Here is a 21,191-nt window from a genome sequence, read left to right on the forward strand (position 1 = left end):
AAAAAAAGGAAAAAGAAAAGAATTTTCAACCCATAGTTGCATATCCAGTCAAACTAAGCTTCATAAGTGAAGGAGAAATAAAATCCTTTACATAGAAGCAAATGCTGAGGGATTCTGTCACCACCAGGCCTGCCTTGCAAGAGTTCCTGAAGGAAGCACTAAATATGCAAAGGGAAAACCAGTACCAGCCACTGCAAAAACAAACCAAAATGCAAAGACCATCGACACTATGAAGAAACTGCATCAACTAGTGGGCAAAATAACCAGCTAGCATCATAATGACATGATCAAATTCACACATAACAATAACAACCTTAAATGTAAATGTGCTAAATGCCTCAATTAAAAGGCACAGACTGGCACATTGGATAAAGAGTCAAGACCCATTGGTGTGCTATATTCAGGAGACCCATCTCACGTGCAAAGACACACATAGGCTCAAAATAAAGGGATGGAGGAAGATTTACCAAGCAAATGGAAAGAAAAAAAAGCAGGGGTTGCAATCCTAGTCTCTGATAAAACAGACTTTAAGCCAACAAATATAAAAAAAGACAAAGAAGGGCATTACATAATGGTAAAGGGATGAATGCAACAAGAACAGCTAACTATCCTAAATATAGGCTTCATCTTTGGGATGCAAGGCTGGTTCAACATATGCAAATCAATAAACATAATCCATCACATAAACAGAACCAATGACAAAAATCACATGATTATCTCAGCAGATACAGAAAAGGTCTTTGATAAAATTCAACACCCCTTCATGCTAAAAACTCCCAATAAACTAGGTATCAATGGAACATATCTCAAAATAACAAGAGCTATTTATGACAAACCCACAGCCAATATTATACTGAATGGGCAAAAGCTGGAAGAATTCCCTTTGAAAACTGGCACAAGATAAGGATGCCCTCTCTCACCGCTCCTATTCAACATAGTATTAGAAGTTCTGGCCAGGGCAATCAGGCAAGAGAAAGAAATAAAGGGTATTCAAATAGGAAGAGAGGAAGTCAAATTACCTCTGTTTGGAGATGACATGATTGTCTATTTAGAAAACCCCATCATCTCAGCCCCAAAACTTTTAAGGTGATAAGCAACTTTAGCAAAGTCTCAGGATACAAAATCAATGTGCAAAAATCACAAGCATTCCTATACACCAATTAATTATAGACAAACAGAGAGCCAAAACATGAGCAAATTCTCATTCACAATTGCTAGAAAGAGAATAAAATACCTAGGAATACAACTTACAAGGGATGTGAAGGACCACTTCAAGAAGAACTACAAACCACTGCTCAAGGAAATAAGAGAGGACACAAACAAATGGAAAAACATTCCATGCTCATGGATAGGAAGAATCAATATCGTGAAAATGGCTATACTGGCCAAAGTAATTTATATATTCAATGCTACTCCCATTAAGCGATCATTGACTTTCTTCACAGAATTAGAAAAAAAACTACTTTCATATGGAACCAAAAAAGAACTCATATAGCCAAGACAATCTCAAGCAAAAAGAACAAAGCTGGAGGCATCATGCTACCTGACTTCAAACTATACTATAAGGCTACAGTAACCAAAACAGCATGGTACTGGTACCAAAACAGACATTTAGACCAATGGAACAGAACAGAGGTCTCAGAAATAACAAGACACACACCTACAACCATCTGATCTTTGACAAACCTGACAAAAACAAGCAATGCAGAAAGGATTCCATATTTAATAAATGGGAAAATGGCTAGTCATATGCAGAAAACTGAAACTGGACCCCTTCCTTTCACCTTATACAAAAATTAACTCAAGATGGATTAAAGATTTAAACATAAGACCTAAAACCATAAAAAACCCTAGAAGAAAACCTAGGCAACACCATTCAGGACATAAGCATGGGCAAAGACTTCATGACTAAAGCACCAAAAGCAATTGCAACAAAAGCCAAAATTGACAAATGGGATCTAATTAAACTAAAGAGCTTCTGCACATCAAAAGAAACCATCATCAGAGTAAACAGGCAGCCTACAGAATGGGAGAAAATTTCTGCAATCTATCCATCTGACAAAGGGCTAATATCCAGAATCCACCAGGAACTTGAACAAATTTACAAGAAAAACACAAACAACCCCATCAAAAAGTGGGCAAAGGATATGAACAGACACTTTTCAAAAGAAGACATTTATGTGGCCAACTAACATATGAAAAAAAGCTCATCATCCCTGGTCATTAGAGAGATGCAAATCAAAACCACAATGAGATACCATATCACGCCAGTTAGAATGGCAATCATTAAAAGTCAGGAAACAACAGATGCTGGAGAGGATGTGGAGAAATAGGAATGCTTCTACACTGTTGGTGGGAGTGTAAATTAGTTCAACCATTGTGGAAGACAATGTGGCTAATTCTCAAGGATCTAGAAGTAGAAATACCATTTGACCCAGCCATCCCATTACTGGGAATATACCCAAAGGATTATAAATCATGCTGCTATAAAGACACATGCACACATACATTTAATGGGGCACTAAGTCACAATAGCAAAGACTTGGAACCAACCCTAATGCCCATCAATGTTAGACTGGAAAAAGACAATGTGGTACATATACACCATGGAATACTATGAAGGCATAAAAAAGAATGAGTTCATATCCTTCGCAGGGACATGGATGAAGCTGGAAACCATCACTCTCAGCAAACTAACACAGGAACAGAAAACCAACCACCATATGTTCTCACTCGTAAGTGGGAATGGAACAATAAGAACATATCAGCACAGGTAGGGGAACATCACACACTGGGGCCTGCCAGCGGGTGGGAGGCAAGGGGAGTGATAGCATTAGGAGAAATACCTAATGTAGATGACGGGTTGGTGGGTGCAGGAAAGCACCATGCCACATGTATACCTAGGTAACAAACCTGCACATTCTCCACATGTATCCCAGAACTTGAAGTATTAAAAAAAAAAAAAAAGAAAATGATATAAGACATAAAAGAACAACATAAAAACAGTGAAATGTAAGATAAAAGGTTGTTTTAGAAACTAAGCAATAAGGAACACAAGGGTAATTAAATATGATAAATAATGCCTTAAGAGAAATAGAAATGGAAAAGGAGGATAAGTTTAAAAGTTGAACAGAAATGAAGATGATATAAAGGGTTTGAAATAAGGTGACAAATAGTGAAGACAGGCAAAGAAGAACCAACATACAGATACAGAAGAGTCCCAGAAAAAAGAAAAGCAAAGCAAAAGGAAAACTATACCTCAAGAAACCCTTAAAATTAAAATTTTTATAAAAAATTTCAAAGTATATATTGAAAATGCACGCTAAATACCTAAGGATATTAACCCAGAATGAGCAACATGAAGATACATTCTAATAAAATTACCAGACTTAAAAGAAAAAAAAATCCTTTGGACACCTATGTAAAAAGAGTATCTGGCATTTAAGGAAAATAAAATTATGATCAGACTTCGACAGCTTCTCCATATTGTCAGAAGTTTAGTCAACCGGAGATACAGCTGGCTTAACAAGTACCCTTTTAAAAATGACTCTCCCCATCTGTCCCTCAAAGTACAGGTGAGGCTTGATGTAGAGCAGTATAAGGATCCCGGGACCTTAAATCTTCAATCTGTTACTTCTATTTTGATATAAATAATCTGATTTAAGATATTCAAGAAAAGAAACTGGGAGCAAAGATTTTACATGCAGTGAAACTGACTTTCAAGTATAAAGAACACAGAGAAACTATTAATAACATGCAAGAAGAAGGAATACTGTTCTGTGAGCCTTTCATGAGGAATCTACTAGGCAACGAGTCTCAGAAAACCAAAACTGTTGAGAAATTGACATAAGGACTGGTGCTGAACCTAACTATATGGTTACCTGTAGAAGTAAAACTAAATGCAGTTAAAAAGGAAAAGGTTATAGTGTGTAATAGTGAAATGTTTTAACAATGTAGATATAGTACAACTATTTAAAAAAATAGGATGACTCAGGGATAGTATAGGCAAAACCATTTTAAAAATTGTTTTCAGTAATCAGAATTAATGATGGTGGTGTATACAACTGTCATTCTGAGACTGGTTCATGTGTAAAGAAGGATAAAGCAAATGAGTATGTATAAAACATTCTAATGCTAGCGTCCTCTCTGTACTATATAGCCAGAATTCCTGTTGTGGAAAAAAGGATATGTACCATAATAGAGAAGTGGTTAAGTAAAACCTCTGTAGTACTGAAGTTGAATTGAAAACATCAGTATGAACTCACAAGGTATTATATGTACAATGACCATCCATAATGCTCATTATGTGGTCTTGAAATACCATTTGCTATTTTAAAATAAACAAACAAAAAGCAAAACAGGAGGTCAGGGTGGAATATGCTCAAGATGAAGCTGGAACGCCCTGCCATTTCTGCTATCGAAGAAGCATTATTTCCTATATGAACTGTAATCAGAGTAGATGAGAGTGAAGCACAAAAGTATTTCAGCTAATAAATAAAAACAAAAATAAAATATTAGAATATTACCATTCTGAAGCCCCGAAGTATTAAGGAATGTAAGCATGAAGAAAAACTAGTCATTATGTAGTGCATGACCAAAAGAATCCAATATGCCCCCCTAGTTTTGCCAAAAGGTTCCAACCTGAGTCTGATCCAGTCTGTGGATCCAGCTGTCAATCTGTATAAAATGAGAGAACAGAGGAACACGACCTGCACCACAAGTGTGCAACTGGGAACTACGGGAAACTCTATAGGCCAAATGGTCTGGATTCAACAGGTAAATTATAAGAAAAAGAAAGAAATGAAGGGGGAGACTGTAGATTAAAGGAAATTTAAAAGACATTAAGCTTTAGAAAAAAGGGAGCATGATTAAACTAAAATATCTAGAAATGAAGAGTTAAGTGATTAAACCTTAAAGACATATTCTAGGATATCTGTGAAAATCAGGGTAGTGGTTAATTTGGGTGGGGAGGGTGTTTGGATCATGGCACAGGGAAGGGCTTCTGTGGTGAATGAAAAAATTCTAAATCTTTACCTGAATTGTAGAGTTAGAAGAAAGTTATCTTTCTAATAACTCATTATGCTACTCTTGGGCTTTTGCATGGTTTTGAGTTTTTTATTTCTCGATAAAAGGCTTTAAAAGTAATATAAATGGCAGAAGAGAACACGTACAGGGGTGAAGCTGTTGAGTCAAGGTTCCTGTGGATGATTAGGTGGAGCCGTTCAGGAGGCTGCTGGATTTACGTGTCTGGGGTTTAGGAGGAAGGTTTTTCAGTAGAATCTATGGAGCAATCAGCACATGATTGCTGAGGCACAGGAGGGGTGTGGAGAGAAAAGAAGGCTAAGGACATGGCCCCAAGAGGAAGACACAGGTTCTGAAGATGTAGGTTGAAGGAGGGGAACATTTGAAAAAAGAAACAGCCAGAAAGGCACAGAGAAAACCAGGAGAGGACAATCTCATGACCTGAGGGATGAGGTTTTCAGCAGGGGAGTGGCAACACCTCAGGCTGCCACAGTGTCAGGCGGCACACAGGCAGAGCGGGGTTGCCGGATTCAGCCACATGAAGGCCGGCTGTGACCTTAGCGAGAGCAGTGCCTGGTGGGCCTGTCAGTCACAGCATGGTGGCCGTGAGGAAGCAGAAGCGGGAAGTGCAGGCAACTCCTCACCTGTTTAGTTGTGAAGAGAAGTAGGGAAATGTGGCATTCAGGGAAAATTATTCCAAAACAGGGTTGTGTGAACATATTCACAAGTCTTCTAAAAAGCTGGAAAACTTCCTATCTGACAGCGTCTATGTTCTTAAAGAAGGAAGAGGCAAGAATACTTGCTATAAAATCAGGGGAGAAGTGGTAAGGTAGATGCTTGAAGAGAGGGCTGAACAGCTGATGTGGGGTAGAGACAGGGGAGGCAGAGAGAGGGGCAGGGAGGTGACCTGAGGCCCACTGATGGGGTGCTAGCAGCCCTGAGGCTCTGCAGAGCCTGGTGGCCAGGGCAGCTGTGACCCCAGTCCCCAGGCACAGAGACTCTGAATCAGTGTTTCGCAGCCTTCTGGTAGGACAGGAGAGGACATGTGACCAAATGACTCAGATTGGGGTTTCGAAGAAACAGAGGGGCAAGGAGTCCAAGCAGGCCGGAGATTCAAATTCTAGGTCCTGAAATTGGAGGACTAAATAGGCAGAGAAAAGGAAAACAGTGAGATTAAACATTTCCTTCTCCTTCCTGGGGAAAATGTTGGCCCTGAGTGAAGTGCTGATCTCTTGAAAGTTTATCTTTTGCATCTTCCCCTCTCCAACCTCCTAGCAACTCTCCCTCCAGGGTCCTGGGGTCCTCATGCTGCTCTACATCAAGCCCCACCTGTACTTTGAAGAATGAATTGGGGGGAGACATTTTTAAACGGGTACTTGTTAACTTAACTGTATCTACAATTGACTGAACTTCTGACAATGTGGAGAGAAAACTTGGGGTTAGAAACAATCCAAGGACGGTGGGGAGTGCTAGGCATTTCACATGCAGGAGAGGCTCCCCTCATGCCTTGGGGCTGAAAAGGACATTTCTTTAAGGCAAAATGCAGGTAGTGGAGTAAACATCTTTCTGTGATACTTTCAGAAAAAAAAAATGTTTTTTCTTGGCTTGGTGAAATGTGATTTCACCTTCTATGATAAAAGATAAATTATCATCAAGGATGTTTAATGGCTGCAAATAGATGTGATCCTCTGGGCTGAGAAACATTTTAAAGTGATAAATAGTTGTAATTAGCATTTCTAAAACCAATCAACTGTCATTTTCTATGTTAGTTACATGCTATTCTAAGCTCAATGGGTACAGAATGACCCTACTTTCTTAAACCAAAAACCTTGATACATGGACTGGAGACAGAGAAAAATAGAGCTTACTATGTGCCAGGCAGTATCCTCATTGCTTTATGTATATTAATTACTTTAATTCCTATAACCCTATAATTATTGCCTCATATATTGCCAATTATATCCTCATTTTACAGACGAGGAAATTGAGGCATAGAGATTAAGTAAATTGCTCAAGATCTCACAGCTAGTAAACAGGGGAGTCACTATTTGAACCTTGGAAGTCTGAAGCTTATGTACTAACAACAGACATGAAGTATCAAATGCATAAATTATTACAGAAACTTGTACTGTGTTGAATACTATGTTGAAAAATGTATGTACACCTACAGCCTATAAAGGTGACCTGTGAATGTGACCTTATTTGGAAACAGGGTCTCGACAGAAGTGATCAAGTTAAGATGTAGCCTTACTGGATAAGAGTGGACCCTTATTCAATAGAGGGAAATTTGGACATGGGTTCTGACATAGGGCCAATACCATGTAACTACAGGGAAGAGACTGCAGTGATGTGTCTGCGAGACAAGGACTGCGATAACCAAAAGCTACAAAAAGGCAAGGAAGAATCCTCCTTTTGCTTTTGGAGAGAAATCTTTATCAGGCTTCATTAATTCAACCAATGACATTTATAAGATAGTAAAATTGTTACCTGTTTAGGGGTTATCAAGTGTTTTAATTCTCTGTGTTTTATATTTATTCAAATTCAAAGCCGTTCTAAATAGCTTTTGTAGCATTTATCTTTGGAAGACACTACAGTAAATTTTGCAGTAGTTTTTCACCAGTTGTTGATAGCTAAGAAAATATTTTGATAGATAACTGCTACCATGTTTACAATAATTAGGCACAAAGGTACAAATTATTGTAGAAGTTTTTCAGATTATTAATACAAGAGTGTTTCCCCCTTAGGCAACAATACATGAGGTGCTATTGTTTTTTCTTTTATGTATGAGATGCAACCTAACTCTACTCCATTATTTCCCAACATATAAGGAATGTTCTGAAAGTTCATTTGAAAGTATATACTTTGAGATGAGGCACACTTTTCTAAAGAAACCCTGCTATACCTAGTAGTAACAGGTACCATCTGAGCCAGGTTCCAAGTTAGATACCACACATACTTTGCCAGGTTTAATTTTCATGATTATTCAATGAGATAGGTATTGAAGGCCTACAATCTCTCATCTTAAACCCTGGGGCTAGAGCTTTCAGATTTCAGCATTTTCTTATTTTAGAAAAATAATATGGTACATGCGGTATATACTAAGTCACGCCTCTAGTGAGGTCTGGGACAGCACTCAGTTACTGGATGAAGATTTCTGCATCAAAGAATACTAATTTTCATGCCAAGAGAGATGGATGAGGACTCTAGCCTCATGTTGGTTCAGGTAAGACTCGCTGCCTAATGAGTTCAGGTCAGGTCAAATTTCCTAAAAACTGGTTCTCTGAGCTTTTCAAATTTCATAACTGGGGATAAGGGTGTGGGAACCTGTATGACTCTCATTTTCTAGCGGAGAAAATGAGGTTAAATAGAGTCAAGTAAGTCACACGTCGGTGTGTAAATAGGAGTTGGAATTCAAACTCAGGTCTCTGGCTGCAAGGCTCTGGTCTCTGCATCACACCTGAATGCCTTACAATGGCTATTTCATCCCATCATCAACCCAAACCACAGAAAATGGCAGTGCCATACAGAATCTGAGCGTTACATGGCATTTCTAGGAGAGGGAGTTGTACAGGGTTTCAACCCTGGGCACTTCCCCTCTCACTCCTAAGACAAGGGACGACCTGACCCAACACATGAGGCAGTAAGACAGGAAATTCTGCCAGTTTTGGCAGAGGCAAAGTGGAAGGGGTCTGAGTGTAGAAAGGGAAGGTGGAAGATCAAGCTCTAAGACAGGAGGATGAATACGGACTTTGAAGAAAATGTGAAAAGTAAGAGGGGGAGGGAAGGCTATCCACAAATAAGAGGAGGCTTAGGGCTCAAGCAAGGAAGGGCCAGTGTGGACTGGCTGGAAGAGAGAAACTGTAATTGGAAATGGGAATTTTTTTTTCCCCTTCACAAATGAAAGACAACAGCAGAAGAGGGAAGCAATGGGAAAAAAGAGCTGAACCTGCCCTTTCCTTCCAGCCCAACCTCCCTTCACTGTCAGCAGCACTGGGAAGGAAGTGAGCACTGGTAGAGCCCTGTTCCATGCCACGCATCTCTGTGGCACTTCACCTTGACCTCATCCAACCCTAACAACCCTCCAGGGTCTTACAGATGAGCAACAGACTCGGCGAGGGAAACGTGCCGAGGTCACAGAACTTCAAAGTGGAGAGGTGGGATTCAATCCCAGCTCTGAACTATCCCCAAGTCCATGTTCTCTTCAAGGACCAAAAATGGGTGGGTGTGGGCAAAGCAGCAAGAAATCCAAGGCTGTGAGTCAAGTGCCAGGAGTTGGGGTGGCGAGGGAAATGGGGAACTTGGAGAGATACAAAATTTCTATTCATCAGGAGAAATTTCTGTAGCAGCTGGGAAGTGACAAACAGACACAAACCAGACAGTAATAAGTTACGGACCCCTTGTTAAGATCATCTAAGTCAACTACAGCATCAGGGAGCCATATAAATTCAGTTAGAAATTAAAAACAGTAATGCATTATATATACTTACTTCCCAAAGTTCATAGAGCTCCTTTCTGAGGCCCTCTGGTAGTAGTTGGGTTATCTGTTTCATAGCTTCCTGAAATATCAAACCATTACTTTAATTATATTGACATTTATCAAAGTTAACAACTACTCTGCAAAAGACAAATAGGTTCGGATTCTTACAAACAACTCCCACAGGGGCAGCAGAGTAAACTGGCCTATATTGGACAGTATTTATAGCTTGTAAGGAAAGCAGGCAGTTGTATACCTTAAAAAAATAAGTGTAATCATTCATATGGGCTTTGCTTAGCACCTATTTTGTGGTCTACAACACAACAGACATAGAAAAGGACAATGAAGAGGTCATGAGACAATTACAAAAATATCAGAGGTGTTCCAAGGATTTTACATCTGTGGATAAATCACAACATACCCACATACATTTCAATCATAAGCATATGAGAGTGCAAAACAAACCTGAGTGGGGAGAATGGGAAAGGAATACTGAATTACAAAGCTCAAAGAGATTTTTGTATATTCATTTTCTATTGTTAATATGTTTTTATTGCAAGATGTAAAGTACAACACAAATGAGTAATTATTGCCATTAACATAAATAAGGTTACATGATAGAATTTTGTAGGCTCACAGACTCACAGGCTGAAAAGGGATATTAAACAGCAATTAGCTAAACCATCCATGTAGTATCTGAACCCTTCAATAGCATCATGGAACACTTCTATTCTCTTTCCAAAAATGTATGCAGTGGGAGGAAGCCTAGTACCTCAAGAGGCTGCCCCATGGCTTTCGGCAGTACTGGCAGAAATTACTTTCTTACATCAAGCTGAAAATTTTCCCTGTAGTTCTTCTACCACACCTAACCCATCCCTCCTGTTTTCCTCTCTCACTCACAAACACAATGTCAAACAGGTGGACAGTGACCCCACTGGGCTGGACTATCTGTGGCCACAGTGACTGGTCCAAGAGATAACCTTATAATTCAAACCAGGCCACGCAGGGGCCATTTGCATTTGTCAAGCAGAGGCTAGGAGAGAAGCCATATTCCCTACCACAAGGAGAAGTATGAGAGTTAGCCAAAACCTAATGAAAAGCATAGATGAAATAAGAGAGTAGAGGTTGTCCTGTACTTCTAGGCTTTCTGTACTTTGTAGTCCCAAAGATTTCAGGAGCTACCCTTATCCTCCAGTCTCCTCCTTTATTTATGAGTTACTCCAGTATCCTTCCTTTATTTCTGAATTACTCCAGTATTCTCAAATGGCTTCAAATTCCTTCACCACCTTCATTCCATACCTTTTAATCAGCCTCAGTCCTTCTAACCACAGAGGCTAGGCTCTTTGAACGGAATATGGCTATAAAAACCATTTTTGGCAATATAAAGGTCTTACATAAAATAAAATAGTGAGTTGTAGGAAAGCAATGAAAACAAAATTGGACATTTGTGTATATATTTATTTATTACTGGGAGAAAAAAATGTTACAGAATACAACTGCTTCCAGAGCAAACCACATTTGCCAACGTCAACAATCCACTCTTATAAATAACATCACCATCTTGAATGGCTTATTGAGTTATAGAGTGGTAGCATCACACTACCCTTAGTATGAAGAAATTTAGTGTTATGTTGTACATGCATTCTTCCTTGTTTCTTTTTCATAAATTTCAGCCAAGAATACTTGAGAAAATACTTTATATTTTCACAAACCAACTGTGTCTTTATAGATTGCTTTTCTCTACATAATTCCAGAAACACAAGTTTGCCAACTACTTCCAGTTGAAAAGAAAGAACTAAATCATATGTACATACAGGTATATGAAAATCTCAACTTTAGAATGCAAATATGAAAGTCCTGCTCTGACAAGAGGCTATTTTATTCTCTTTAAAACGACACACCCAGAACTGCATACAGTGATTTATGTCTGATCTGACCAAGGTGGAAGAAAATGGAATCATCACCTTCCTCATGGTAGATACTATATTCCTTTAAGAGCAGTGTAAGACTGATTTGGCTTTTTGGTGATGATGTCCAATTACTAAGTTATTAATAGGCTTCTTGTTGTTTAAAATCACCATATTCTTTAAAAAACAAAACAGCAACTATGTTGTTGCTCTCTTCCTGAAACTGAACTATGATTTTCTGAATCTAGGCTGATTGGTATTTGTTATCACACAATCAGAACTGCATTTTTGCAACCTCGTAGAGAGTTAATATTCTTTGTTTGGCAGCATATACCAGAATCAAGCCTACCTTTTTAATTGAACCCTCTGAAATCAACATGGCTCAGGTCCAGGGTACACAGCTAAGTATGCCAGTCTTTCCCTTCCTGGCAAGCGATGAGCCCTGCCACTTCCACTTTTATACTGAGTTTCACCTTGTTGTTCAGACATAGATTTAGAGTGACAGCTTCCCTAGCCTTTTCCTCTGTTAGCAAAATATGTCAAAAATCTGCCTAAAGTGCTGAGCTGAATGAAGATTTCGGCAAATATTTTGTGTCAGTTTTGTGACAAGTATCTGGAAGGTATTATTCATCATTCAGACACTGATGAGGCTGAAAAGTGTAGCAGTCAACTGAAGACCAGATCCAGACTGGGTTTCAAACACGGCTCGCCATTTATTAATACTAATTGTGGAACCCTGAGCAAATCATTTGACCTCTTTGTCCTTCAGGTTTCTCATCTACACAATGGGGTCAAATAATGGTACCTACCTAAGAGGATCATAAGGATTAAGCAGTTAATACACATAAAGTGCTTATTATGTGCCAATACTAAGCACTTTATAAATCTGGCACATAATAAGCACTCTATACATGTTTGCTGTTTTTCATTTTCTCCTTCTTGTCATGCTCACTCTATAATAAAGTTCCATTCTCACTGTAATCTCCCAGTTCTTTAGCAACTTTAACCCTCCCAGACACATGCATACCACGACTCTGCCTTCTGTTTCAATAAGGTTTTCCCTTTGCAAAGGAATATGACCTGCCACTGCTGTATTCCAGCTTCAAGTTCCACCTCACTAGATCACGGTGATCCTTATCAGACATCATTTATCAACTTGCATTATAATATCAAGTGTATGTTAATATGTTTAGGAATGAGGCCACACTACAAGTATTGCTTTTGGCCCCCTTTCTAAATTTGCTTCTTCTATGCCCTCATTCTTCCTTTCATCTTCATACTCACTTTTCTCCAAAACAATCAGCCCTCCAGGTTTATCAAGTACAGTTGGTCCTCCATATCTGCGGGTTTTGCATTAATGGATTCAACCAACCATAGATTAAAAAAAAAAAAAATGAAAAAAAATGATACAAATAAAAAACAATACAGTGTTACCAACTATTTACATAGCATTTGCATTATATTAGGTATCATAAGTAAAACAGAGATGACAAAGTATAGGGGAGGATATGTGCAGGTGATATACAAATATGACACCATTTTATCTTGAGCATCTGCAGATTTGGTTATCTATGGGGGTCCTGGAACCAATACTCCATACATACTGAGGGACCACTGTATTTTTTCTCCCTCCTACTTCAGTTCAGAGGCTCAATGATCTAGCCAGCAAGGGCAAATGAGGTTTCCTGGTTCTCATTAGGCAGATTCCACCAGGAGCCAAGAAATCCTCATTTAATTATCTTAATGCATGGTTCAGACATCCAAATCTTGTTCATAAACACCATCTGCATAAAGAATTGTTCACCTCCCTCATTTTCTTCTCTCTTCCCAAATCCTGACTAGCAGCAGGAAGAGGCAATAGAACATCAGTGCTCTCCAAGCCTTTGGTTTCTTGTCCAAGACCTTGTGATTCTTTAAGATGTTTCCCCATTGTCTTCTGCTTATGACATTGATTCCCCTGTGAATCAGCAGGAGTGGGCAGCAGTCAGGAGGTTTAATGAGGCTGGAAAGGTTTTTCATTAAAGCCAGGAAATAGCATCCTGGAAGGCAGCAGTACCCTCTCTGATTGCTCAGGTCCCCTCTGTGCCTGTCCATGGGGTGTCACCAGCCAGGACTCAGCTCTGGTAGGAACAGTCATAGATCTTCCTCATTTCCAGTTGTTGGAGATGGTTCACACGGACTGGTTCTTCTCCAGAAGGTTTTGACTTGCTCCTCTGTGGAGTGAATCTCAAATTCACTGTGTGCTTCCAGGGGGAAGTCTGTCTTTTTTCTCTGGGCCCCATTTCTCCTTGCCTTCTCTTCACTTTAAGGACTTCGATGACTCACTGGTACTTTAGAATATGATTTCTCATCCACAATGTCCAGACTTACCCTTGAATAAAACTATCCTGCAATGAGCTGTATAATTGAGGAATTTTTTCCCTTCCTTTCCCTCTGTGTTATACTTCATTACTCACCATCCTCTGGTTCAGGTGCCAATTCCTTTCTGCAACTCAGAATCTCGAACTAATTGGTTTCTTTTTATATTAATTCAGCCAGTCAACAGAACAGTTCTTTACTCATAGCAGTGCAGATTCATATAGAGAAACATTTCCTTAGACTCCTCCCCTTTTCCTGTCTTGGTCAGCCTGTATCTTGGACCTAAACTTTGGCAGGACGAACACATTCCTTATACGATTCCCCTTGTGCCTATACTTTTGGGTAGGTTGGAACTCTTAAACTGGGACCCTCATTCCTTGTGGCCCTTCTTACCTTTGGAGGGCAAAAATCCTGCTGGCTACTGAGCCCCTGTTAGTCTATAGGTGTATTCAAAATACAGATCAAAATGGAGTTTCTTATGTCTTCCTTTTCTACATAGACACAGTAACAGTCTGATCTCTCTTTCCTTTCCCTACAAGCTCCAGTCTCCCCAGCTCTGAGAATAGACATTTAAGCCTACTTGCCCTGTAAAACCATCTCACTAAAGACTCCTACTACTCAGCAGTTTAGGACCAATCTCTTAGGCCTCCAATAAAAGTAGCTAGCAATAACTCTTGAATTGAAAACCAACCATTCAGCATTCAAAAAAGGCTTCCTTCATTTTCCAACTTCTGCTTCAAACACATCTTCCTCGTTTGCCCTGGGCTCTGGGTTTAGAGTCCAAATTGATGGTAATTTAATACATTATTGATGTTATTCAATTCTTTCTAATACAAATATTTGATTTTTCTTTACCTTCAACCCCTAAGTTAAAGGAGTAACTTAAAATTTACTAAATAATAATCATAATAATGATTCTATTTGTGATTTATAGAACTTCTCTCCAAAGAGCTTATTTAGCATGGAGAATTTCCTACAACCTCATTTAAATTCCAGCTATTTCTACTATTCTAATGAAAGTTATACTATCTACAGCTACATATTAGGGAGAACTGAAACCAACACAATTTTCTGTCCCTGTGTTAAAGCTGGGAGCAGACATAAACCCCTCTTATTGTGTTAAGGATGAGACAAGTGATAGGGTTTGGATGTTTGTCCCCTCCAAATCTCATGCTGAAATGTGACCTCCAGTGTTAGAGGTGGGGCCTAGAAGGAGGTATTGGATCATGGGGATGGATCCCTCATGAATGGTTTAACGCCATCCCCTTCATAATGAGTGAGTTCTTGATCAATTAGTTCAAATGAGATGTGGTTGTTTCAAAGAGTGTGACACCTCCCCACCCTCTCTCTCTTGCTCTTGCTCTTGCCATGTGATGCACCCGTTCCCCCTTTGCCTCCCATCATGATTAGAAGCTTCCCGAGGCCCTCAACAGGAGCAGATGCCTGTGCTATGCCTCCTGTACAACCTGCAGAACTGTGAGCCAATTAAACCTCTTTTCTTTATAAATTACTCTACTATTAAAAAGTAAAAAAAAGACTTTTTTTTCTCCACAGCTGGTGAGGCTGTGGGGAAAAGGGAATGATTGTACACTATTGGTATGAATGTAAATTAGTCCAGCCAGTATGGAAAGCAGTCTAGAGATTTCTCAAAGAACTTACAGCTACTATTCAATCCATCAATCCCATTACTGAGTATATACCCAAAAGAAAATAATCAGTCTACCAAAAAGACACATGTACTCATACCTTTACTGTTGCACTATTAACAACAGCAAAGACATGGAATCAACCTAGGTGCCCATCACTGGTAGACTGGTTAAAGAAAATGTGGTACATATACACCATGGAATACTATGTAGCCATGAAAAAGAATGAAATCGTGTCCTTTGCAGCACTGTGGATGGAGCTGGAGGTCATAATCTTAAGTAAATTAACACAGGAACAGAAAATCAAATACTGGATGTTCTCACTTGTAAGTGGAAGCTAAGTATTAAGCACACATACACATAATCAAGGGAACAACAGATACTGTGGACTACCAGAGGGTGGAGGGAGAGGGGGGTTAAAAAAACTACCTGTTGGCTTACTATCAGGGTGACAGGATCTGTACTCCAAACCTCAGCATCACACAATATTCCCATGTAACAAATCTACACATATATCCTGTATCTAAAATAAAAGTTGAAATTAACAAAAATAAAATAAAATAAAAATTACCTGGCCTCAGGTATTTCTTTATAAAAGCTACGAAAGAACAGATTAACACAACAAGCAAAATCCAATCTGCTGCTTACTCCAGAAAATCCCTGCTTCTGGAAGATAAGGCTGTAAACCCCTAAAACAGAGTCAACACTAACAGTTTACTCTTCAAAACTCATTACGACCTTCCTTCATATGTTTACTAATCTAAATCTATTATGTCCCAAACTGTGCACTCCCAGCTAGTTGCCTAACTGTCAGATCCATATTAACACTCTCCAGCCCAGGCCCTGAATCTCTAAAATTATCCTCCCCTGACCTTCCCCTTCCTAAGACACTACTAAGACTATCAAGGCAGTATTCTCCCTAACCGCAACAGGTCTCATAAACTTAGCTTTGCTTCAGCAACAGGTTTTTCTGGTGGTTTTTTGCAGAGTCAACAGTCAACACTGACCTCTTCTCGCCTATGTTTTTCTTCCTTGGGGATGTTATCTGCTGGTGCTATGTCCCCAACGATGCATTCTGCCATATCATGAACGAGGGCTAGGCGTACACATCTGATCAGGCAAGAAATGTTGAAAATTACACAGAATTATATTCACTACAAGTTCCTTCTCTATACTCTTCCAAAATTGCATAAAATATATTTTTTTTCTCCACCTTAACAGAGTATTTTAATGTAGTATTTTCTAAAGTAGTTACATTCTGCCAGCCTACAACAGTTCTGATCAAAACTGTTAGTTCATATTCAATAAAATACATGTGAGTGTAGGGGAAATTGTTAGCATGAAGTTTTTTTCCTAAATGGTTTGTCTCTGAAATCTCACTTTAAAAGGCTGATAAATAGGCCAGGTGTGGTGGCTGATACCTGTAATACCAGCACTTTGAGAGGCCAAGGCAGGAGGATCACCTGAGGTCAGGAGTTTGAGACCAGCCTAGCAATATGGTGAAACCCCATCTGTACTAAAAATACAAAAAATTAGCCAGGTGTGGTAGCACACACCTGTAATCCCAGCTACTCAGGAGGCTGAGGCAGGAGAATCGTTTGAATCTGGGAGGCGGAGGGTGCAGTGGGCTGACATTGCACCACTGCACTCCAGCCTGGGCAACAGTGAGACTCTGTCTCAAAAAAAAAAAAATTACATTTAACAACTTTCATGTTCCTGACACATGTGAATCATTCAATAAGTGGTTATGATTATTAGTGGTTAAGGAATAGTAGTTGTGATAATCATCATCAAAACATGAAGTCAAGTAATGAGATAAATGCCCGATCGGGCCAGTATGTTTTAGCCTCCCATACTACCGAGGCAATACAAGGCCCAACAGTGTCCTATGAGATTTCCCTGCGTCTACTCTCTTTCTGGTCCAGTTCAAATCCCAGACTACTCCAAATTGCATCTCTATTGGACTTCACTTTCACTTTGTACTATTTGCCAAAAACCTCCTCAGCTCCATACCATCTGCTGAGTAACAGAGGACTACTCAGGCTTCCCCAGTGAACCCTTTGCTGCAGTCAAGTTGATTTATTTCTCATTTGCAAAATACTCCTTTACTTTCCTACACTCAGGGCTTTGGTTTATCTGCCCTTCTCTTTGCGTGCAGTGCCTTCTCCTACCTCTCTGCCTATGTTAACCCTCTAGAGCTCAACTCAGACTGTACCTCCTCCATAAAGATCAACCAAGAACAGGTGATCTCCCCCACTCTTACAATACTTAACATTTTCGACTATAACTTATATTTCACTTCTTATAGAAGTTATTTTGGGCCTGTGTAAGTCACTTGGGATTTATTTACTCTCTTATATGCTAGTAAACTTACTTTTGTTCTGTGCTCAAAAAGCATTTTAACACTTGTCAATTGAATGAAGGGGGAGATGATACCTCTTTCTCAGCTGTCTTGCACATACAACTCCAAAAAGAGCCTCACCAATGTATGCTATTATCCATAAAAGGCACTAGAAAAGAGCACACAGTGTACTAATACAATGCTAGAATTTTAGACATAACACACTCACCTTCAAGGCCCCAATATCACACTTAAGTCTCCTCTGATACCCTAGGCAGGCTCTATCACTTGCCAACATAAAACCCAGATTGCAGTTTACAACAACGGAGGCAACACAACCCACATCCTAAATATGCATGGTTTGCTTCAAATAATTTTTCTTGACCTATAAACTAACCTACAACGATTTGACACGGGTCTCAGCGGTAAAAACGGGTGCACACCCATAGACCAGAATCCCTCACGAGCATCAAAGTCCAGCTCAGCTTACCGGTCTTTGTTAAGACGGTCATCTTTGATCACCATAGCCATAACTGCCATCCGGTACATGTGATCTGACACGCTCTCCGGCCTCTGGACATTTCTGTATACCCAGCCAGTCCGTGGGACTCTCTGATAAATATGAAGAAGAAAAAAGTTTTAAAAACCAAATACTAACTATCTGCTATGCTCTTCAAGAGATGTCCAGGATATAACACACAGAAACCGGGTCATAGTTTCAGAACCTATTACAAAATGTTTTGCTAAACTAGCTAAAATGATAGACATTTGGAATCAAATGAACTTGAGAGCTCAGAGAATGAAAGGGGGAGAAGACAGAGAGAGATAAGTCACAAAGTCCATTCGTCAGATTACTCTGTTACTGATGTATAATGACGGAACATATGCAAGTTCTTTAAAAAAAAAAACAAAAACAAAAAACAAAAACTGCATTTTTCCTAACTACAAGAATTGCGGCTTTTTGCCTTCAAATAATCCTACACAAGCAGAAAACACTGTATTGAAGGCTCTGAACGTGAACGAGTGATAGGCTTCCAAATTCTGAGGCACAAGGGATAAGGGCACTTCTAATTGCTTGATGCTACCACGTGCCGGGACTCTTCCTTTTATTCACATCATAACCTCATCTTGTGAAACTGCATTTCTTCCTCAGAATTCTACATCGCTAAGGAATGTTATAACTAGTAGTCAGAGTGGCATGAAACAGATAATTTACTTTGAACTTGGGAGAGAGACGGGGAAGACGCACATGATGAAACTCATGTGTATGACATTAAATCCTGTTTGGGGGCTGGCCTTGAGAAAAGTCTTGTTTCTGGAAGTAACTGTGAGACAGAGGTAAAGCGCTCCACTTAAAATCTGCAGAGCCGACAGATTCTATTCTTTCCACCCGTGCTCAGAAGCAGCCCCACCCTACACACACACACACACGCACGTGGTTCTGGGGTCTTGAGCCCCGGAAAAGCTCAGTGCAGGAAGGGCGAGGCCAGCTGCTCTCTGGGAACTGGCACGGCTGCAGGGCGGAGCTCGCGGCCCCCGCGGCCCCGAGCTCTAGGCTCAGACTGCGCGCCGTCCCAGCTGGCCCGGCTGCCCCTCCGGCCTCTTCCTCTGTCCACCGTCCGCGAGGCGCAGCCACATCCCCTGGACTGGGGCCTTTCCCGAATTCCGCGCGGCGGACCCAGCGCAGGAGGGGGAAAGGCCGCGGGCCCAGCGGGGAGCCGGAAGCTCCGCCGCCCCACAGTCCCGCCCGCTCGGCCGCGGCCTCCGGGCCTGGCGCCCGCTCACCTTGAGCAGCCCCACCAGCCGCAGGAACTGCAGTAGGGACCGAGCCCCGTGGCCCAAGGTCGCAGAGGAGACCGAAGCCATGTGGCCACGGAACCTGGCTGGGCGGAGCAGGCCGCGGCGAAGCTCCTCCCCGCCCTCCTCCTCCTCCCCTTGTCTGCCTTCCACCTCCTCTTACTCTTCTTCCTCTCTCTCCTCCCCCTCTTCTTCTGACTTCTGCCCCCTTCCTCTTCCCCTTCCAACTCCCTCCTCCTCATCCCTCTTCTTCCTCCCCCACTTCCGCTTTCTCCTCTCCCTCTTCCTCCTGCCCCTCATCCTTTCTCCCCCTCCTCTTCCTCCTCCGCCTGTTCTTATTCCTCCTCTCCCTCCTCCATTTTCTCACGATTTTCTCAGACCCTTCTGCCCAGCCTTCCCCTTCCTGGCCTTGGTGTCCGCTGCTTGGGCATTGCTCCATCAGTGGCAGACACCTTGCTTAGCACATACTGGGCACTCAGTTTTACTTTTCTTTGTGAAAAATAAAGCTCTCCTTTCTAAATTTATGAACCTCGTTATTCTTCAGTTGACAATGTAAAACCATGAAACTGGATGAGGTAACCTGGCAAGAGGGTGTGAATGAAGGAGAAAAGACACCCAAGACCTGAACCCCAACATTTAGACTTTGGGAGATCAAGCTGGAGCAACCAGTGAGGTAGGAAGAGAATTAGTAGGTAGGATAGTTGTGTCTTGGAAGCCATGTACAAAAATATTTCAAGAAGGAAGGAATACAGTCAACCAAGTCAATGTTATGTCAGATCAGGACCAACATTTGACTTCCAGACTTAATAAATTCCATATTATTGGTTACCCAGACAAAAGCAGTTTTCAGTGTAGTGGGACAAGCAGAACCTAGTGAGATAATTCTGAAGAGAATGGGAGCAAGTATTACAACACATTGGAGATGGGATTGAGGTGCTTTTAACTAGTGGAGAGATTCTTTAAAAACAGGAGATATTATGTATGTTTATTTACTGATGAAGGGGATCTAGTAGAAAGGGAAACATTGATTATATAAAAGACAAAGGAGAGAAATGTTTGAATGTCAGCCTTGAGTAACGAAAAGTAGTTCCCATGTGGTATACAAGATAAAAGACGGACTTTAGATAGGACTATGGAGAATTCATTCAAATATTAGAGGAGGACAGAGTATATGGTGACTAATCAGTCACAGATGTGGTCATGGGAGGTTGTAGAAGTTACCTTCTGATTGCTTCTATTTTCTCACCAATTTAGGCAGTAAAGTATAGGCTGGGATGTTATAATAACAACCTCCTTATTTCCTGTGTCTCAGCAGTTTAACACAGCAAAGGTTTATTTCTCTCTCATGCTAAGTGTCCATTGTAGATCAGCTAGAGGATGCTGCTTGCTCTAACCTCATTTAGGGAGCTAGGAGGCTTTCTTTGCTCTCTTTTGCCAAGATTGTAAAAAAAGAAAAGTGGCACTCTGGCTCTTAAAGCCTGTCTCTGGAAGTGATATGTAACCTTTTGTCTACATATCATCGGCAAAATAAGTAACATTGTCACATCTAACTTCAAAGGGGGCCTGTGGACTGCAATCTTGCTAGGCCTCTGGGAAGAAAGGAGGCTAGAATATTTATGAACAGAGGAGGAGGCATTTGAGGTTTA

The 21,191-nt window shown here is 40.6% G+C and overlaps 1 protein-coding gene across 1 annotated transcript in view; it reads right to left on the reverse strand.

Annotated features, from left to right (window-relative positions):
- HDDC2 (HD domain containing 2) overlaps positions 1-19,813 on the reverse strand; it is a 26,751-nt gene extending 6,938 nt beyond the window's left edge. Inside the window, exons 1-4 of the mRNA XM_011992172.1 lie at positions 19,534-19,813; positions 18,239-18,360; positions 16,415-16,517; positions 9,510-9,578 (exon numbers count right to left, since the gene is read on the reverse strand). Coding sequence (XP_011847562.1) covers positions 9,510-9,578; positions 16,415-16,517; positions 18,239-18,360; positions 19,534-19,614 — 375 coding nt within the window. The 5' untranslated portion in view covers positions 19,615-19,813. The remainder of the gene's footprint in view (positions 1-9,509; positions 9,579-16,414; positions 16,518-18,238; positions 18,361-19,533) is intronic.
- Positions 19,814-21,191: the final 1,378 nt, after the last annotated feature.

This window comes from Mandrillus leucophaeus, unplaced genomic scaffold (assembly GCF_000951045.1).
Source record: "Mandrillus leucophaeus isolate KB7577 unplaced genomic scaffold, Mleu.le_1.0 Scaffold405, whole genome shotgun sequence".
NCBI classification, from domain to species: domain Eukaryota; kingdom Metazoa; phylum Chordata; class Mammalia; order Primates; family Cercopithecidae; genus Mandrillus; species Mandrillus leucophaeus.